Below are 16,366 nucleotides of genomic sequence, written 5' to 3'. Positions count from 1 at the left end.
CCTTCGGCTTCCGTAGCAAAAATGGAAGATGACTTGGGCAGCAGGTCAGAAGTCAACCCAGAGGACATCTGGACAGAACGTTCTAGTGTTTGAGGTGGGCTTCAAGGTAGCAGCTATAGTCAAGAATTACCAAATGGTTTTACTGTTTTAAAAAAATGGCTTTAGTACCCATTATTCTGTCTGTGCTAATAATAAGAACTTGTCTTTATTTGAAGGTAGTGACCAAATCTAAATTTTTTTTTTTTTTGGTGGTACTGGGGTTCCTGGAAGCCCTTCTACCTCTGGGCTACACTCCCAGACCTATTTTTGCATTTTTATTTGGAAACAGGGTCTCCTAAGCCAGCGCGCGGGACTAGCTTCGAACCTGCGCGATCCTCCTGTCTCTGCCTCCCAAGCGCGGGGATTACAAGTGTGCGCCACCATGCCCGGCTCCAAATCTAAAATTTACTCTTAAAGTTTCAATAAACTAATTTAAAATATATATATATATATAATACGATATGTCTCTGTATATGTGAATGGTAATTTCTCTTGAATTGCCATTCTTTCTTTATATCTATTCCATAAAGAGGGTCTTCAGCAAATGCATAAAATTCGAACACAGAAGATTTCTCTTTTTTTTGTATTTCAGATGCTACATGTCTAGACTTTCAGATCATTCATACATTCTAATGTCCTAATTTTACTAGTAAAGGTCTTATTTCAGACCTTACCAAATTTTGTTAGTAGCTTTTGTTCTCTCTCATCAAGTGTTATATAGTTGTATTGGTTACCATTTAAAATCTGAACAACACAACAAAAATACTGGAAGTATAATAGTCCTATTTCATGGAGACTGGTGTACAGGATAGATATTGTTTGGGGGGAACTTTAAGTGAATGAATTGACAGTAACTGTCTTTTGTGGCTGTTTAAAAGATACTATTATTGAATTTGTGGCTTTAAAATTGTAAATAAATCAGTTCTTTAAAATTGAACATTGAAAGAGGTTGGAATGGAAATCCTAGGTATAGAGCAGGAAACTTGAAGCGATAGCTATCCTACTATTGGTTCAGTAGAGCCTTTTCATTTCTCATTATTTTTTGAGTTTAATATCTTAGCACAAGCTGACCTAAAACTGTCTCTAATTTCCTCAGACTATGTATTACCATGAAACACCTAGCAAAGGATGAGGTTTATTGCTTCAAAATGCCACAAATCTGAAAACACATTGTAACTGCCCCATAGATAGCAGTGGAGACCAAAACTCCTCTGGTGAACCCTATTCAGCAGAAAAACATTGTGGAGAAAAATAAAGAAAAGATGGATGGTCCATTGTTGCGGTCACTTGTTTCCAGGATCCCTTTGCCTCACAAAGCACTAATTGGCATGTGATGAGCTTCCTTAATAGGCTGTAAATACACAAGAATAAAAGGGATTGGTACCAATTGTAATTATGAGACAAATGTCCCTAACTAATAAGCAGAAATGTCATAGTGTAAAGGAGGTAATTCTGATGACTGCAAATCAGACTACAATTTTAGAAGTTGCATTTGATTTTTTTGTTTTTTGTTTCTTTATTTTTTTAAGGAAAGGGCACTGGGGATTGAATTCAGATACATTCTACCTGAGAACTATACCTCCAGCCATTTATTTTTATTTTTTATTCTGAAGCACAATAGAAATAATGAGTCTCACTAAGTTGCTGAGGCTAGCCTCAAATCTGTGATCTTCCTGTCTCAGCCTCCCAACTACTGGGATTATATGAGTGCACCACAGCACCTTGATTTGATTTTTCAAAGAACAGATACCATCTGAGCACAATTGGAATATTTTTAACCAGGACCCCCTTGCCAGAAAACAAAAACAAACAAACAAGCAAAATAAAATGCCCATTTACCCATTCATCTAATCATTCCTGCATCTATCCTTCTAACTTTAGAGCCCTCTTCTGGAAGCATGAGCATATATTTTAATTATATCTAAATTTTTGCTGTTAGGAGAAATGTAATATAACTCTAAAATGGACAAATAGATTTTCTTGACCAAGTTTACACTAATTTCCATAGAATAAGATCAATTTATTCCCAATAGTTAATTTTTTTGTTTAGATTTTAAGTGGGAACCAAATATAACTATATGTCATTTAATGAAATAGTAAAAAGTTGCTAACACCTAAAATAGGAAAAAGACTGTTAGTAGAATATGTACATTAGAATATATGAATGATCTGGAAGTCTGTAATTGATTTTCCCTTTATTTTTATAGCCCACTTATTTATATTCTACCATAGCCTACAAAGGATATTATGTAAATACAAAGGGCTTACTGCTAGTGAATGGCCTTTTCAACAAAATTTTAAATGGGATGTTTCCTGTTTTCCCTAGAAGCCTGCAGTCTGTGCACAAATGAAGTGGTGAAACTGAAGGGAGCTTATCTATGAAGCTGGGCCTCTTGCTGTTATATGATTTCAGAATCAATCTTCAGGAAGTGTAGGCAGTTTGACAGGAGGACTGTAATGAATAGAGTACTCTTGTTTTCAGAAGTGAAACAAGATTAAATTGCAATCCTAGTTGAAAATCCCAGGAGTAGAATATTCAGTAAATCTTGAAAATCTGTATCCTGTTTCACTGGTGTGAAACAATTCATTCCTTGTGAGAGAATTTCCACCCAATAATTCATAGCCATTTGGGATTAATTTGTAGAGCTCAAGAATTCTAGTTTAAAATTGCACCTGGCTAGCAGTACCTAATGTACAGTTTCCCACTAAAGTACTTTTGATAAGTGATAAAACCTTACAATAACAGGAAAACAAAACTGATGTCCCCCTTTTTCAAAAAATCTGGAAAATATTTCTCTTACCTTTAGGGGCAATGGAGTATCAGGTCCACTTATATCAGAAAGACCCCCCTGAAATTATGTAGAAAACACTATTGTCCTTCTTCTCCCATCGTCCTGAAGATTCCAAGAGAAAGAATTATAATTGTTAGAAAATTGAGGTATACCGTCTCTGCTTTTGCAACACTGGGAAAATCCCTCCAGCCTCTGTCCTTACACATGCATACAGAGGATGCAGCTCTTAGAAATGCCAGAGCAAGAAGTTGGTGGGGATTGGTGAGACCAGACTGAGTCCTGGAGGCGATTATCCATCAGCACTCTTTGGAGGGATAGAGACAGGAACAGCCTGGGCTATAGCTTATCCTCGTGTATTTGTCGCCCATGTTAGACAACAGTTCATTCCACTGCAGCGTTTTTTGGATCCTGGAGTTTTGCAGCTATAGACATCACCCTGCCATCCATTCAGGGAGCTGAGGAGGAGAGGATTTAGCCAGAGAATCAGTAGATAGCGAGTAAAACCACAAGTAATCTACACATCCTGCTTAATTGTAAAATTACTTCTCTGGTTTCATAAATGTAAGCGTCAATAAAAATCTTAACTGCTAAGATAGGCTCTGATACACAATAGCAGCAAAAATATCTCGCTCGTTTTTCTTCAATTCAAAAGCATAAATATACAGACACTGTGCAAAGTAAAAACCAGAAAGAAATGGTACTTACAATGGTTGCTTCTAGTTGCTGACATCATCAGTCATTTTTAATTCTACTTCCTTATATTCTTTATATTTTTCAAAATTTCCTTACATTGCTATTCTAAAACCACTAAAAAGCAAAATATGCAATAGGAAATTGAAAGGAAAAGAGAGCCAGAGACAAAATACACTAGAATCTGTGTTTCTCACCTACTGTGCAGAACCTCCTGTGGGAAGTACATAAATGCATGTGTTTTCATAAAATGTCAGCTATTGCTCAATACTCTGCCTGTGTCCCACATGAAATAAAAGATTTCAAATGCCCTGTGAAGAAAGCTAATCTCTAACACATTTTTAATGTTTTGGAAGTCTGAGGACAATTAGAAAGAGATTATACTCTTGGGTACCACTCTTTTCTCTATTCAACATTGCATCTTCATGTAAGGACTTCTTTCATTTGCTAATAGGTGGAGCAATATCATAATGTCATTTTCCATGGCCCAGAAGGAAGCTTGCAAGACTACATAGCCCAGCAGCTTGCACTGTGCATGAAGGTATTGATTACTTTAATATCGTCTCTTTTTCTCTGAAAACTGAGAAGTGTGTAAAACTAATCACTCTGTTTTCTTACCACAGCATAGGCAAATGGCTGCAGGATTCTCTTGTGAAATAGTGAGGGCTGAAGTGGATGCTGGTTTCTCCAAGGAACAACTAGTAGACCTATTCATCAGTAGCGGTAAGACTGTTTTGGCAAATTGAATTGTGATACCTCACAGGCATGCTCTTCTATAATGCCTTTACAAGGAAATAAATTTTGTTGCTTTCAGAGAGCTTTAAGTCACCTTCTCAGTAATTCAGTAGCCATGGGATAACATTGGAAATCCAGATGAAGACATTATTATCAGCTGGGCGTGGTTGGGCACACTTGTAATCCCAGCATTTGGGAGGCTGAGACAAGAGGATCGCAGATTGCGGACAGCCTCTGCTACTTAGTGAGGCCCTCTGCAACTTAGTGAGACCCTATTTCAAAATAAAGGATAAAAAAGAGGGCAGGGGGTGTAGCTCAGAGGTCAAATGCCCCTGGGTTCCATCCTCAGACCCTCAAAAAAAAAGACTTATCATGTGTACACATAATTTCCATTTGTATATAACTGCATTTCTTCTCATCTTACAATTTCTTTTCTTTTTTCATCTTCCATATAAATCACTAATTGGTGTATGCATGCTATGTAACTGGCACCAGTGATTGCCAAGAGAGGAGGTGGTGGAAGCAGTTCACCCTAGTGGGAGTGGGTGTTGAATTTTAATGCTGTCTAGAATTGCTTGTACATGGTGATAATAAAAGACAGATTGGTTTTTAGTAAATTTTGTTATTTACACATTCTCTACTATCAAAGCACCCCTAACTGCTTTTTTTTTTTTTACCTTGCCTTGGTATGCTATTGATTGGCAGTTTGCTAAATACATTACAGGCACTGATTAGCTCATTTGGTCTCTACAATAGCCCTATATGAGTAGGTGTCATTGTTTCTATTTCAAAGGTGGGGACATGGGCACAAAGAATTTTAGTAACTTGTCACGCCTCCACAGTAGCAGAACCAGCACCAAACATAATTATTAATATGTTATTCATGAGGTATCTGTCTTAGGCTCCAGAGCCTGATACCCAGAGCTTCACCACAGGTAGACTTGGCTTAACCCGGCACAGCAGTGTAACTAGCCACCATGACACAAAACTGAATGAACCAGACTTTAGTCTCTGAGGCTCAAAGCCACAGAGACAGCTAGGGAGGGGCTGAGAGAGGCAGTTGCATGATCAGAGAAGTATGAGTTGAGGCATTAAAATCTCTGTTAAGTACCAGGGAGAGGTGCTTTACATCATCAGAGCTGGGACAAATGTCAACCATAGACCAAACTTAGGGGACAGAAATTAACCTGGGATTCCTAAATCAAGAAATCAGTAATAAAAGATTTGGGGAAGGACTGAGGATTCCATAAACTGAGAAGCAGATTTGGTGGGCAGGAAAACCTTAGTAGAATCTGAATGTCATTGTATGGCACAGACAGTCTTTGACTAGAAGTGTGTGAAAGGTAGCTACAGAAAGCAGTTTTCTCTGATAATATTATGAATCATAGATAACATTTACTGTAAGTTCCTCTTCTGATGGGACTTATTCTAAAAACTGTACTTATTAACTGACAACTCTCAGAGGCAGGTGGAGTGACTGTTCCTGATTCATAAACAGTAAAACACTTGTGACAAGAGGATCTATACCCTGCCCAAAGGCCACAGTGAGGACAGAGAACAAGACTCAAACCCAAGCAGTTTGACTCTGGAGCTCCCTCTCCTCTCTCCTCTCTCCTCTCCTCTCCTCTCCTTGTGGTATTATAGATTGAACCCAGAGGCATTCTACCTCTGAGCTACACCCCAGCCCCATTATTTTTTTTATTTAGAAACAGGGTATTCCTAAGTTTCTGAGTGTCTTGCTAAGTTTCTGAGGCTAGCTTTGAACCTGTGATCCTCTTGTCTTAGCCTCCCAGGTACTGGGATGACAGCCCTGCACCACCACACCCAATAGAGCTTGTTCTTAATCACTCCTAGCCACTGCTTCTTAAAGACTCTTCTATGCTCAAATATCATCCCAGGCTGGGTGTGGTGGCACATGCTGTGGTCCCAGCATTTGGGAGGCTGAGATAGGAGGATCGCAGTTTGCGAACAGCCTCAGCTACTTAGTGAGGCCCTTTGCAACACACTGAGACCCTGTTCCAAAATAAAGAATAAAGTATAGGGCTTAGGGTATATCTCAGAGGTAGAATGCCCCTGGGTTGCATCCCTAGTACCAAAAAAAAAAAAAAAGTCATCCCCACTTTATCCAACAAAAGTCCCCTACAGTTTTTGATTTTCAGTCTTGTTTTATCTCAAAGTTGAAGCTGAAATATTTTTTTCTCCCTATCAGAACAGATGGCAACTGTAGACTGAACTCTGCTCTAAACTTAGACAGCTAAGAAAATTGCAGGGCACTGAACTAGGTCATGACAGATGCAAAGAAATATGTCAGCATTTCAGAGTCTGTGCTGAGCATCTTCTTAAAAGGAGCTCTTATTAATTTCCCAGGTTGGAGAGTGACCCAAGTCTCTCAGTTCCTAAACTTGAAAATTAGGCTTACAGACCTAAATGCCCACATTAAAGGGTCAAGCCAGCTGAATGGGGCTGCAGGAAACAGGGAATCACGTCTCCACCTCCCTGAGGAGCAGCAGCTCCCAGCTTTTACCTGGCCGAAGTGTAGACCCAGTGTTGGAAGACCTGGCCAAAGTGTAGACCCAATGTTGTAAGATCTTATGACTTTTAGAAAGAAACTATAAATCCAAGTTTATATGTGAAAACTTTGAATTTATATTCTTTCATTTGGTCCTCTTTTTTCTCTTCTTTTGGTGGTGTTAAGGATAAAACCTAGGGTTTCACATATGCTAGGCGAGCACTCTACCACTGAGCTGCTCCCCCAGCCCTCAGCTACTTTAATTTTTTAAATCAACATGAGAAACACATATGACCTCGAGGTCCATTCATTTATGGACCCTTCACCCTTGTCCCCAGCCAGTCCATGATCTCATCCTGCCAAGCCAGGCTCAGTCTACCTTTTTTTACCCATTCCCATCAACAGCATCCTATTTGATACAAACCATCCCTGTTAAGTATTCACTTTCCTGTAAATGGCTTCTTCCCTGCTGCAGGAGAACTCCTTGAGCACCTGAGAGACCTGACTAAAAATAGTTTGTGCCACCCTCATCCCTCTACTGCCCCTGGAACTAAGTCCGTGCTATTCATGACCTTCGATTCTGGGCCACTGAGCCACCTGATTTGCTTTAAACAGCTCTCTTGTGCTCCAGCAGGGTGTAGTGTCTCTTCTCTAGGTAAAGAGAGTTCTTTTCCTTTCCACTCTTCATGTCTTTGTTCAGACTGCAGCTACAAGTAGCATTACAGAGTAAATATATCACACACACACACACACACACACACACACACACACACACACACACGACTACCTCGTTATAGGTAATTCACAGAGTATGGAGTATTTTGTATGCTAGTGACCAAGTAAACATTGTCTGTACCCTTCTGGAAACTAGGAAAAGCCTCAGTTGAAATTCATTAAGAACACCTTTCTGGTCCCTCTGGATGTCTCCCTTCTCCCTTTAGTAATATCATTAGGCTTCATTTACAATGCTGTGCCCGCCTGACCCCAGGTGAAGACTGGGTTTTGGTTCCTCCCCGCCCCCATGTGTCTGTTATGAGCTCCTTAAAGGCTGGTGCTGAAGCTTACTATTCTATTTAGCTTTGTGTGCGAAGTGCCCATGACTGTTCATTAGTGAATGAGTGAGCTTTCTGATGTAGGAAACAATGTAAGCAAAGAAAAGGCAAATTATTTGTCTTAATCAGGTGTCAGCCAGTGGAACTTGCTTAGAGTGGAGGTAGAAAGAAGTGAGAGCAGAGAGGATGGGAGGTCATACTGTGTCGTGGATAGCAAGACATAGTGATGAAGTACTTTGGATTTGGAAATAAAGTTTTTGAACAATAGACTAAGGCCAAACACAAAGAAAAGAAAACCTTTAAAAAGGAAGAGCAGAAAGTGTTGTATCATCTCTGGATACCGAAGGATTTTTTTATTTCATATTTGGCTTAGAAGTTCACAAATACCAATATATTCCTTCACTTTTAATAACAAAACTAAAACATCCACAGAGGGTTTATCTACTCAGAGCTTGACTACAGGTGGCTGTGTCAGCAGCCTGCACCTCATACATCCTTCTGTTTGCCTTCATCTCCTCCTGCTGCTCTCCTTGCCCCAGACCACCCATCAGTTCTTGCTCATGGGACTAAGGAGGTCTGAGGTACCCTTCTTCTCTCCTCTCCTGTAGAGGCCTCCCAGAAGCCTCTACAGGGCATGCAGGAGGCTCTCTCTTGGTTCCAAACCACTCATGAGCATTGCCTGTTCTTGTATTGCAGTGGTTCCCAGATAAAAGCTCAAGCTCTCCAAATGTCATGTCAAGAACATTGTGGTCCAGCCTCTCGCCATTCCCCTACTGCTGTTGACCTCAGTCTCCTATAGATCTTTTCATCACCATCTTCTTCTCTTTAGGACCTACTACTGTTTCCTGGTGACCTGTGCAGAGAGAATGGAGAGTGTGTGCCCCATTGAGTTGGAGGGGACAGCAGAGCTTCTGAGACATGTGAGGGAGAAGGAGACACCTGTGTGTGTGGTGTCAGCTCTTCCCACATGCAGAAAGCATATAGTAGAGACTGATCCCTGGTCAAGAGGTGCTCCAAAAGGACAGGGTAGAGAAGGCAGAGCTCCAGTTGAGGAGACAGGATTTCTTGGGCTGTTTCATTCAATCTTTTTGAATAATAAGCATGTAGAAATATATATTAACTACTCTATTTGTCTTTTTATCAAGAAATTAAAGTGATTAAATAGCCTTACTACAAATGAGGAATGCACTGATTTATAAGGTATCTAGGTACTATGGGATTTTAACCTTATTTTATCTAAAGAAAGAAACATGTAGCTCTTGGATTGGGCTGGTGTTGAAATGTTAACATTTTTATCTTCCATCAAGAACAGCACATGTATCACCTCATATGTCCTTCTCTGTGACTTTGTAGGAAAAAGTGAGTGAAAAGAGTCACAGGCTTGATGTATAATTCCAGTGTACTAATGAAATAGCAAAAAGAGAATCACAGAAAATGAACAAAAGAAGTATATGTGCAAAAAGCATAAGAAGGAAGTGCAGTGAACATAGTTGAAACTTAGCTTCTTAAGATCTAAAACTTGCATGGTGATCAAAATAGCACCAGTGAAGAAAAGAATGTAGACCCAAAGAGCACCTCAAAAAAGAACACAGCACTTACACTAGTGGAGATGTCCGTGTTTACTCACTTCAAAATAAGAATTTCCTTCTCATCTTGCCTTTTGTGAGAGTCTGTCATTTGGATAGGAGGGTGTGAGGAAATATTAGAATTGGCTCAGATTTCTTCTTAGTGTAAGGTATAGGGTTTTGCTTAGTATGACAGGTACTTTAATTTTATTTGTTGATTTATTTTGTGTGGTATGGAGGATCGAACCCAGCAGCTACCTCTAAGCTATACCCCCAGCCTTTTTTCCTTTTCATTTTGAAATAGGGTCTTGCTTGATTGCTGAGAATATCACTATGTTGAAGAGGCTGGTCTCAAACCTGCTACCTCCTGTCTCAGCCTCCCAAGTACAGAGATTATAGGTGTATGTCACCATGCCTGGTTAACAGATACTTGTTAAAACTACATATGAAATCAAGTAGTAAAAAATAATTAAACACTAGATTGGCATTTAAAAATAGCATTTTGGATTCCCGAGAGAACTTTATTTTAAAAAGATTTAAGGAGTGAAATTACTATAATATTAGGAGAATAAGAAAACTGGAGTCTTTGTGAATGAGCTTATCTCCTTGGACCCTGAATTACAGGAGAGCTTTGGATATTTGTACTATGCTTCTTCTCACTTAGACTTTCAAAACATCATCCTGAGACCCAGGATTTATTTAAGTGAGCATTATGCACAAGGAGCTATTTTCAATCCCAAAAGAAGAGATTGTAGACTTGAGGTCACCTTAGACATATAGGAATTGGGGTTTAACTATAAATGTGGTATATAAACTATGCTTAAACCAGCAATGTATTGCTGTTCTAGAACTAACTATCCAAGACTTTTAGTAGAAGGGTGTATGAAACTGAGATTTACCCCTGAATGTCACAAAGATAGTGTCTAACTTAAGATTACCAACCTACAGAAGAGGAACGGGGCTGGCAGAGCCTCTAAAGTTGGAAGAAAAAAAAGGACAAAAAGAATAGGCTCCTTTCAGAAATACATCTTTGAAGTCACATAAAGTGAAAAACATCCAAATGGCTGACGTTTGGGCCACAGATCAGAAGAAATCTGCAGATATAAAGTGGGGCCAACAGCCGTTGTTTATATCCCTATAAATGCTAATCAGAGTCTAGTTAAAACTTGAAATTTGAATCTAGTAAGCACTTAATTTTGTCTCTGGTTAATATTTTAGATCGGAAACTATCCTAATTTACCTGAATTAGCCACATTCTATTTCTCAGCTAAAATAAAATTGACCTGTGTACCAAGTTATCTAAGGATATTGACCAGTAGGTGCTAAAGAAACAGAGGAAACAAGGCCGGCAGTATTGAGGACAAAGCTTTTCACCAAAGTCCACACTATTTGACCCTTGATTAGCACCTTACAGACCAAGATAAACACATCCCAATGGTTATGAAAGGCAACACACCCATTTTTTTGTCTACAGCTTAAACTCTGAAAGTCTATGGGAAATATAGGATTAAGTCATTGGCAATACACTTCCTGCATATGGACCTGCAGAAGGAACGTATCTTTTTCCATGAGACCTCCTGCACTCTGTGAACTCATTTATTTCATCTCCTCTTCCCTTGTTGCTCCCATCCTCGTGTCCCACCTCTGCAGTGCATCCCAAAAGGGATGCTTTACCTATCGTACACATCAGGCCTCCTGGAACACAGCCCACCATCAGCATCCATTTCCCAAGCACACTTGGCCCTGTACTCTCTGCCTCTGCTAACTCCATAATCTTTCCTCAGGTGGGAACTTCCACGCCTTTGCTATTCCCTCCATCCTTCTCTCAGATGTCAAACACTAGCTTCACTAAGTCTACCTCACAATGCCTTTCCATTCTCTCCACAAAGCAGTGGGAGTCTAGCAGGTGTGTACTATTTCTTTCCTTTCCCATCCATTTCTTCACACCACAGTGAGGATCTCAGAGCAGGAGTCAATTCCTGCCTCCTTAATACTTCCACCAATTCCCAGAGCTGGAAGTTGCTCTACCAGAACCACATTCTAGGTCTTCCACTTTTCATTTCTGGAAGGGTTCAGTGACTTCTGAACAGCAGGTCTCAGCCTTAGCTGCATCTTCTGGCCATGAGCAATTGTAAAAAATGTCAGCGCTTTAGGACCAACACATGCCAATTCATCAGAATCTCTAAGAATCACAGGGATGTGTCCCAGGTGATTCTAATGTACAATTCCGCGCAGAGAGGCAGCCTGCTACTGTACCGCTGCCCACACTGTGAAGACTTGATCCCATTCCATCCATGTGGCAGCACCCAAGGTCCTGGCTTGCAGTGTGTGTCAGCTCTGCACCCACAGTCATGCCACTCTAGCAAGTATTCTGCCCTTGAATTGGTGCTTTTGTCCCTTCTATCTATTCTACTATTTTTCTGCTTTTCTCCTATCTCAGCCTCCCAAGTACTAGGCTTACAAGTATGCATTCCCATACCCGGTTCTGTCTTAAACCTGGAAGTCCTTCCTGTTCAGCTATTAGGATGTTAGTCCTCATAAATGACCCAGTTTAAGATGCCCTCTCCTCCCCTGGTTAGAACCAGTCACCTCTAGCTAGCTGTGACAGTACACAGTGTGCATGTAGCAAGGATGCATCAGAGAAACATCTTTTTTTTTTTCTTTTGTGGTACCAGGGATGGAACCCAGGGGCATTTTACTTCTGAACTATACCGCAGCCCTGCTTTTTATTCTTTACTTTGAAACAGGGTCTCACTGAGTTGCAAAGGGCCTCACTAAGTAGCTAAGGCTGTCCGCAAACCTGTGATCCTCCTGTCTCAGCCTCCTGAATGCTGGGATTAAGATCCTGAGCCACTGTGCCTGGTTGAGAAACATCTTTTGAAATGCAAAGGAAGATCCTGGTTCCCAGACAACCTCAGCTACTTAGTGAGGAGGCCCTTTGCAACTCAGTGAGACCCTGTTTCAAATTAAAGAATAAGAAATAGGGCTGGGAGTGTAGCTTAGAGATAGAATGCACCTGGATTCCAACTCCAGTACCACAGAAAGAAAATAAAATATTGCTTCCAGTGCATTCTGGCTGGTGATAGCAGTTTCAGAGCCACATGAATGAGCCGTGCACTGAGCACAAACCAGGGAAAGATTTAAACCTTGAGTTTCAAGTTACAGAAAAACATGCACAAACTGTCAACCTGCTATTTTTATTTTATTTATTTTGCGATGCTGGGGATGGAACCCAGGGGCATTCTACCTTCAAGCAACACCCCCAGTCCAATTTTTTATTCTTTTATTTTGAAACAGGGTCTCACTGAGTTGCAAAGGGCCTCACTAAGTAGCTGAGGCTGTCTTCAAACTGCGATCCTACTGTCTCAGCCTCCCATATTCTGGGATTACAAGCATGTACCACCACGCCTGGCTTATTTTTTATTTTTAACCACTGAATAGAAACTGACTTTTCATTTTTGACTGTTGACTGGTCAAATTATGGATTTATTCTACTTCCCCAATGCATGTATTTCTGAAATAACATGTGAACTCTGGGAAGCCTAGGGCTTTAGCATTCTTACAGGTGGCTGTGAGGCAGAGGACCCAGCACACACCAGTCGCAGGGCATGCCTCTCACAATACAGCTGAAGTGAGAGGTGGCTGTCATTGTTTGCAGACTTCTGGTTTTTAAAGCTTCTAAGCATCCAGAAAGGCTACTTCAGTCTGAGAAGAGATTCATTTACAGTGCTCAAGGATCCTTTTGAAAGTGAAATGTCTATAGTAACAAGAAGGAATAGAGGATAGGTTCTTGAGTGTCCCGTGCAAAGTGGAGTGCTCCATGGTACTGCATTCAAGTACTTCAAATTGGTCTTTGTTCTTTCAAGGTTAATCTGGCTAAGCCTGGGACATTTAGAACCTTCTAAAAATTAGAGTGATTTTCATATTTTATTAATTTTATTAAGTTACATTTACATATTAGCAAAAATATTAATAACTATTTTTTGGTGCTGGGAATTAAACCCAGGGGAATTCTACCTCTGAGCTATACCTACCCCAGCCATATTTTATTTTTTATTTTGAAACGCTCTTCCCAGTCTCTAGTGACACTCTTCCATTCCATTTTTGTACAAGATTGACTTTGAAATGATACTATTTGGCCTTTTGCTTTTTACTATGTTGTTGGTGATGGTCTTCTCTGCTGTTTGAGTTATAAGTCACATTCAAGTCTATGTCCATCATAGGAGTGGACTCCTATTATTTATCCATTCTATCATTGGTGGATATTGACTATTTCCATTTGGGATCTGTTAAGGCAGTGAGAGAGTTGGATCACCGTGTGCATCTTCAGCTATGTTAAGTCATGCCAGATGGTCTTCTGGAGTTGTTACGCTCCCTCAGCAAGTTCAGAGCATGCCCATCAGACCACATCTTTGCCAAACTTTGTAACTTTGTACGTTTTATTTTTTACCTATGTGTGTGTGTGTGTGTGTGTGTGTGTGTATGTGTGTGTATATGTGTGTGTGTGTGTGTGTGTGTGTGTGTGTGTGTGTGTGTGTGTATGGTTTTATAAACGCTTTCATCCTTAATTTCCTTTTTGACCACAGCTTGCCTGATTCCAGTAAAGCAATCTTCTCCCATGAAGAAGAAAATCATCATCATCTTAGAGAATTTGGAAAAATCTTCATTGTCAGAATTATTGGGGGACTTTTTGGCACCTCTTGAAAATCGCAGCACTGAAAGCCCATATACTTTCCAAAAAGGTAAAGATAGTGGAGAAGCCAGGCTAGGAAGACAGCTCTGTGACACATGTTCCTATCATCTTGCAGTTTCCCCAGAGTCTGAGTTAAACTTCTATATCTTATTTTAAGTTTATCTCGTATTGCAACTTGCTGAGATTGGACCCTGGCTTTTGGCTTATTTTAGGAAATGGAATGTCTGAATCGTATTACTTTCATGAGAACTGCTTTCTGCTGGGCACCATCTCCAAGGCCTGCCTCCAGGGCTCCGACCTGCTGGTGCAACAGCATTTCCGCTGGGTTCAGCTACGGTGGGACTGCGAGCCCATGCATGGACTGCTGCAGAGGTTCCTCAGGAAGACAGTTGTGACTAAGGTAACAAACAGCAGCTGCAAACTATTGCAATGTGTGTGTGTAGGGCTGGGGGCCCGGTACCAGGAGATTTGGCTTTGAGTTCTACTTAATGTGTGGCCTCGGGCCTGAATAGTGAGTGTGTGGCTACTCAGAGGTTAAATAAGATAATGAACATGGAACTCATAACCATTCCTGGATTACATTAAGAATAAGAAAATGCAGCTAGATTTTACTGTTGTTATTATTGGATAATGCATATAAACCTTATAACTGTTTTGGACTCTATTAAATATAAGAAAAAGTTAATAGGTTTTATTACTGTCATTAACTGTTCTCAAGGAATCTTACCAAGTTCTGGACACTGCTGTAAGCTAGATTCAAAAGTTAATCATTTTTTTAAAAGAAAACTTACTGCTTCCTTAGAGTTTTCAGAACATTATCCATGCACACAGGATTTTACCATGCTATGGTAGATTTTAAAAATTCACATGAAAAGTTAGAATTCTGTATGTTTTGATGCATTTTCAAGAGTAATAATAACTTTTAGTATTTTTCCCACAGAATCATACAATCTATATGGTATAGTCTCCCAAGTAATAATAATGTGTTGACTAGATCTAACACATTATTATTTTATGTGATAGTCTTAAACTGAACCAATAGCTGAATGCCAGGGTATATTTGAAATAACAGAGCTCAATTTAGCAAGCTTTTCTTATTTACTAGTAAGACTTTCTTATTTACCAGTAAGATTTTCTTATTTACTGCTATATAATGGGCCACATTTGGAGGAGAGTACCATCATTTTATCAGTATGATATTTTAAGCTGCAAATATAACACCCCTCTGTTAGCTGCTTCACAAAATGAGCCGTTTCCCTGATACAAACCAGGTTTCTGGTGTTAGGTGTCCATCACCTCTGCAAGGTCAAGGTCCTGGCCAGGGTGAGTTTCTCAACCTTCTTTTCAAGACTGCAACCTGTCTGTGGGGCTTTCTCACCTCAATAACGCATAGAGAGCTTCCTCCATTTCCTTCTGATCACAGAGAAAAGCATCTTTTCTAGAAATTCCCAGAAGCCCAACATTTCTCTATGTTGTTTCATTGACCCGAACTGAATTCATACCCAGCCCTTAGTCCTAGACAATAGCCAGAGCTACCTTCCCAAGACTGAAACTCTCCTTCAAGTACTTGAACAAATGCCTGTGTCTGCTAGGTGGGTGCACTAGGGCAGAGGAGACAGGCAGGGGAGCAGTATGGAGAGAAAATGGCTTTTGGTAATTCTCTGAACAGTGTCTGCCACCGATGACTTGAATTCATGTCTGAATTTCCTAATTCAATCAGAGGAGTCTAGTTCAAGTCACATTAAAGTTAGTTGCCTGGTCATGAATATATTCTCTCAGCCAAAGCACAGCTATTGCCTGACCTCAGGGTAAAGACCACTGTAAGTGCACAGCTTTCCAAATCACTGATACGTCCACTAACCATATCATTGTTAATGTTTAAGTTGCATCGCCAAAGTTAATCCACATAAATAATTGCAAAAGATGCCAGCATTATTGTGCAGGATTGAACACTTCCTCTTAGCTTTCTGAGAAGCATAGTTGGAAAAGGAGCTCAACTCTTTTTCACTATGTTTGAGAGTGGGATGTGCTACAAAGAATAAAGGGGAAGTAGTGCCTTTCATTCACCAAGAACCACTTCAGTGTTAATAAAAGAAAGCCCCTTGGGTACAGTGGGAATGAAACACTGGGCCAAATATGAGGAAGCTCATAGCATCGGAGAATCTGAGTCTCATAATCACTTAGAAGCACACTGGCACCCCATCACAATGTCTTCTTCCAATTCTTTCAGGGATATGAGATCTTTTAGCATAATAATATGTTTCCTACTAGTAGTTAATAAGAAAAATTAT

General features: G+C 40.1%; 1 protein-coding gene across 1 annotated transcript in view; it reads left to right on the top strand.

Annotated features, from left to right (window-relative positions):
• Nucleotides 1–16,366, top strand: part of CTTNBP2 (cortactin binding protein 2) — a gene marked incomplete at both ends in the record, with an annotated part of 163,792 nt that overhangs the window by 124,462 nt on the left and 22,964 nt on the right. Inside the window, 4 exons of the mRNA XM_080701723.1 lie at nucleotides 3,976–4,062; nucleotides 4,145–4,244; nucleotides 13,969–14,124; nucleotides 14,288–14,475. Of these exons, the coding sequence (XP_080557849.1) occupies nucleotides 3,976–4,062; nucleotides 4,145–4,244; nucleotides 13,969–14,124; nucleotides 14,288–14,475 (531 nt within the window). The remainder of the gene's footprint in view (nucleotides 1–3,975; nucleotides 4,063–4,144; nucleotides 4,245–13,968; nucleotides 14,125–14,287; nucleotides 14,476–16,366) is intronic.

Source organism: Muscardinus avellanarius, assembly GCF_963383645.1.
Source record: "Muscardinus avellanarius genome assembly, chromosome: 9".
Lineage (NCBI taxonomy): Eukaryota > Metazoa > Chordata > Mammalia > Rodentia > Gliridae > Muscardinus > Muscardinus avellanarius.
Note: the sequence above shows the minus strand (reverse complement) of the source record. Positions and strands in the feature narration are given on the sequence as shown.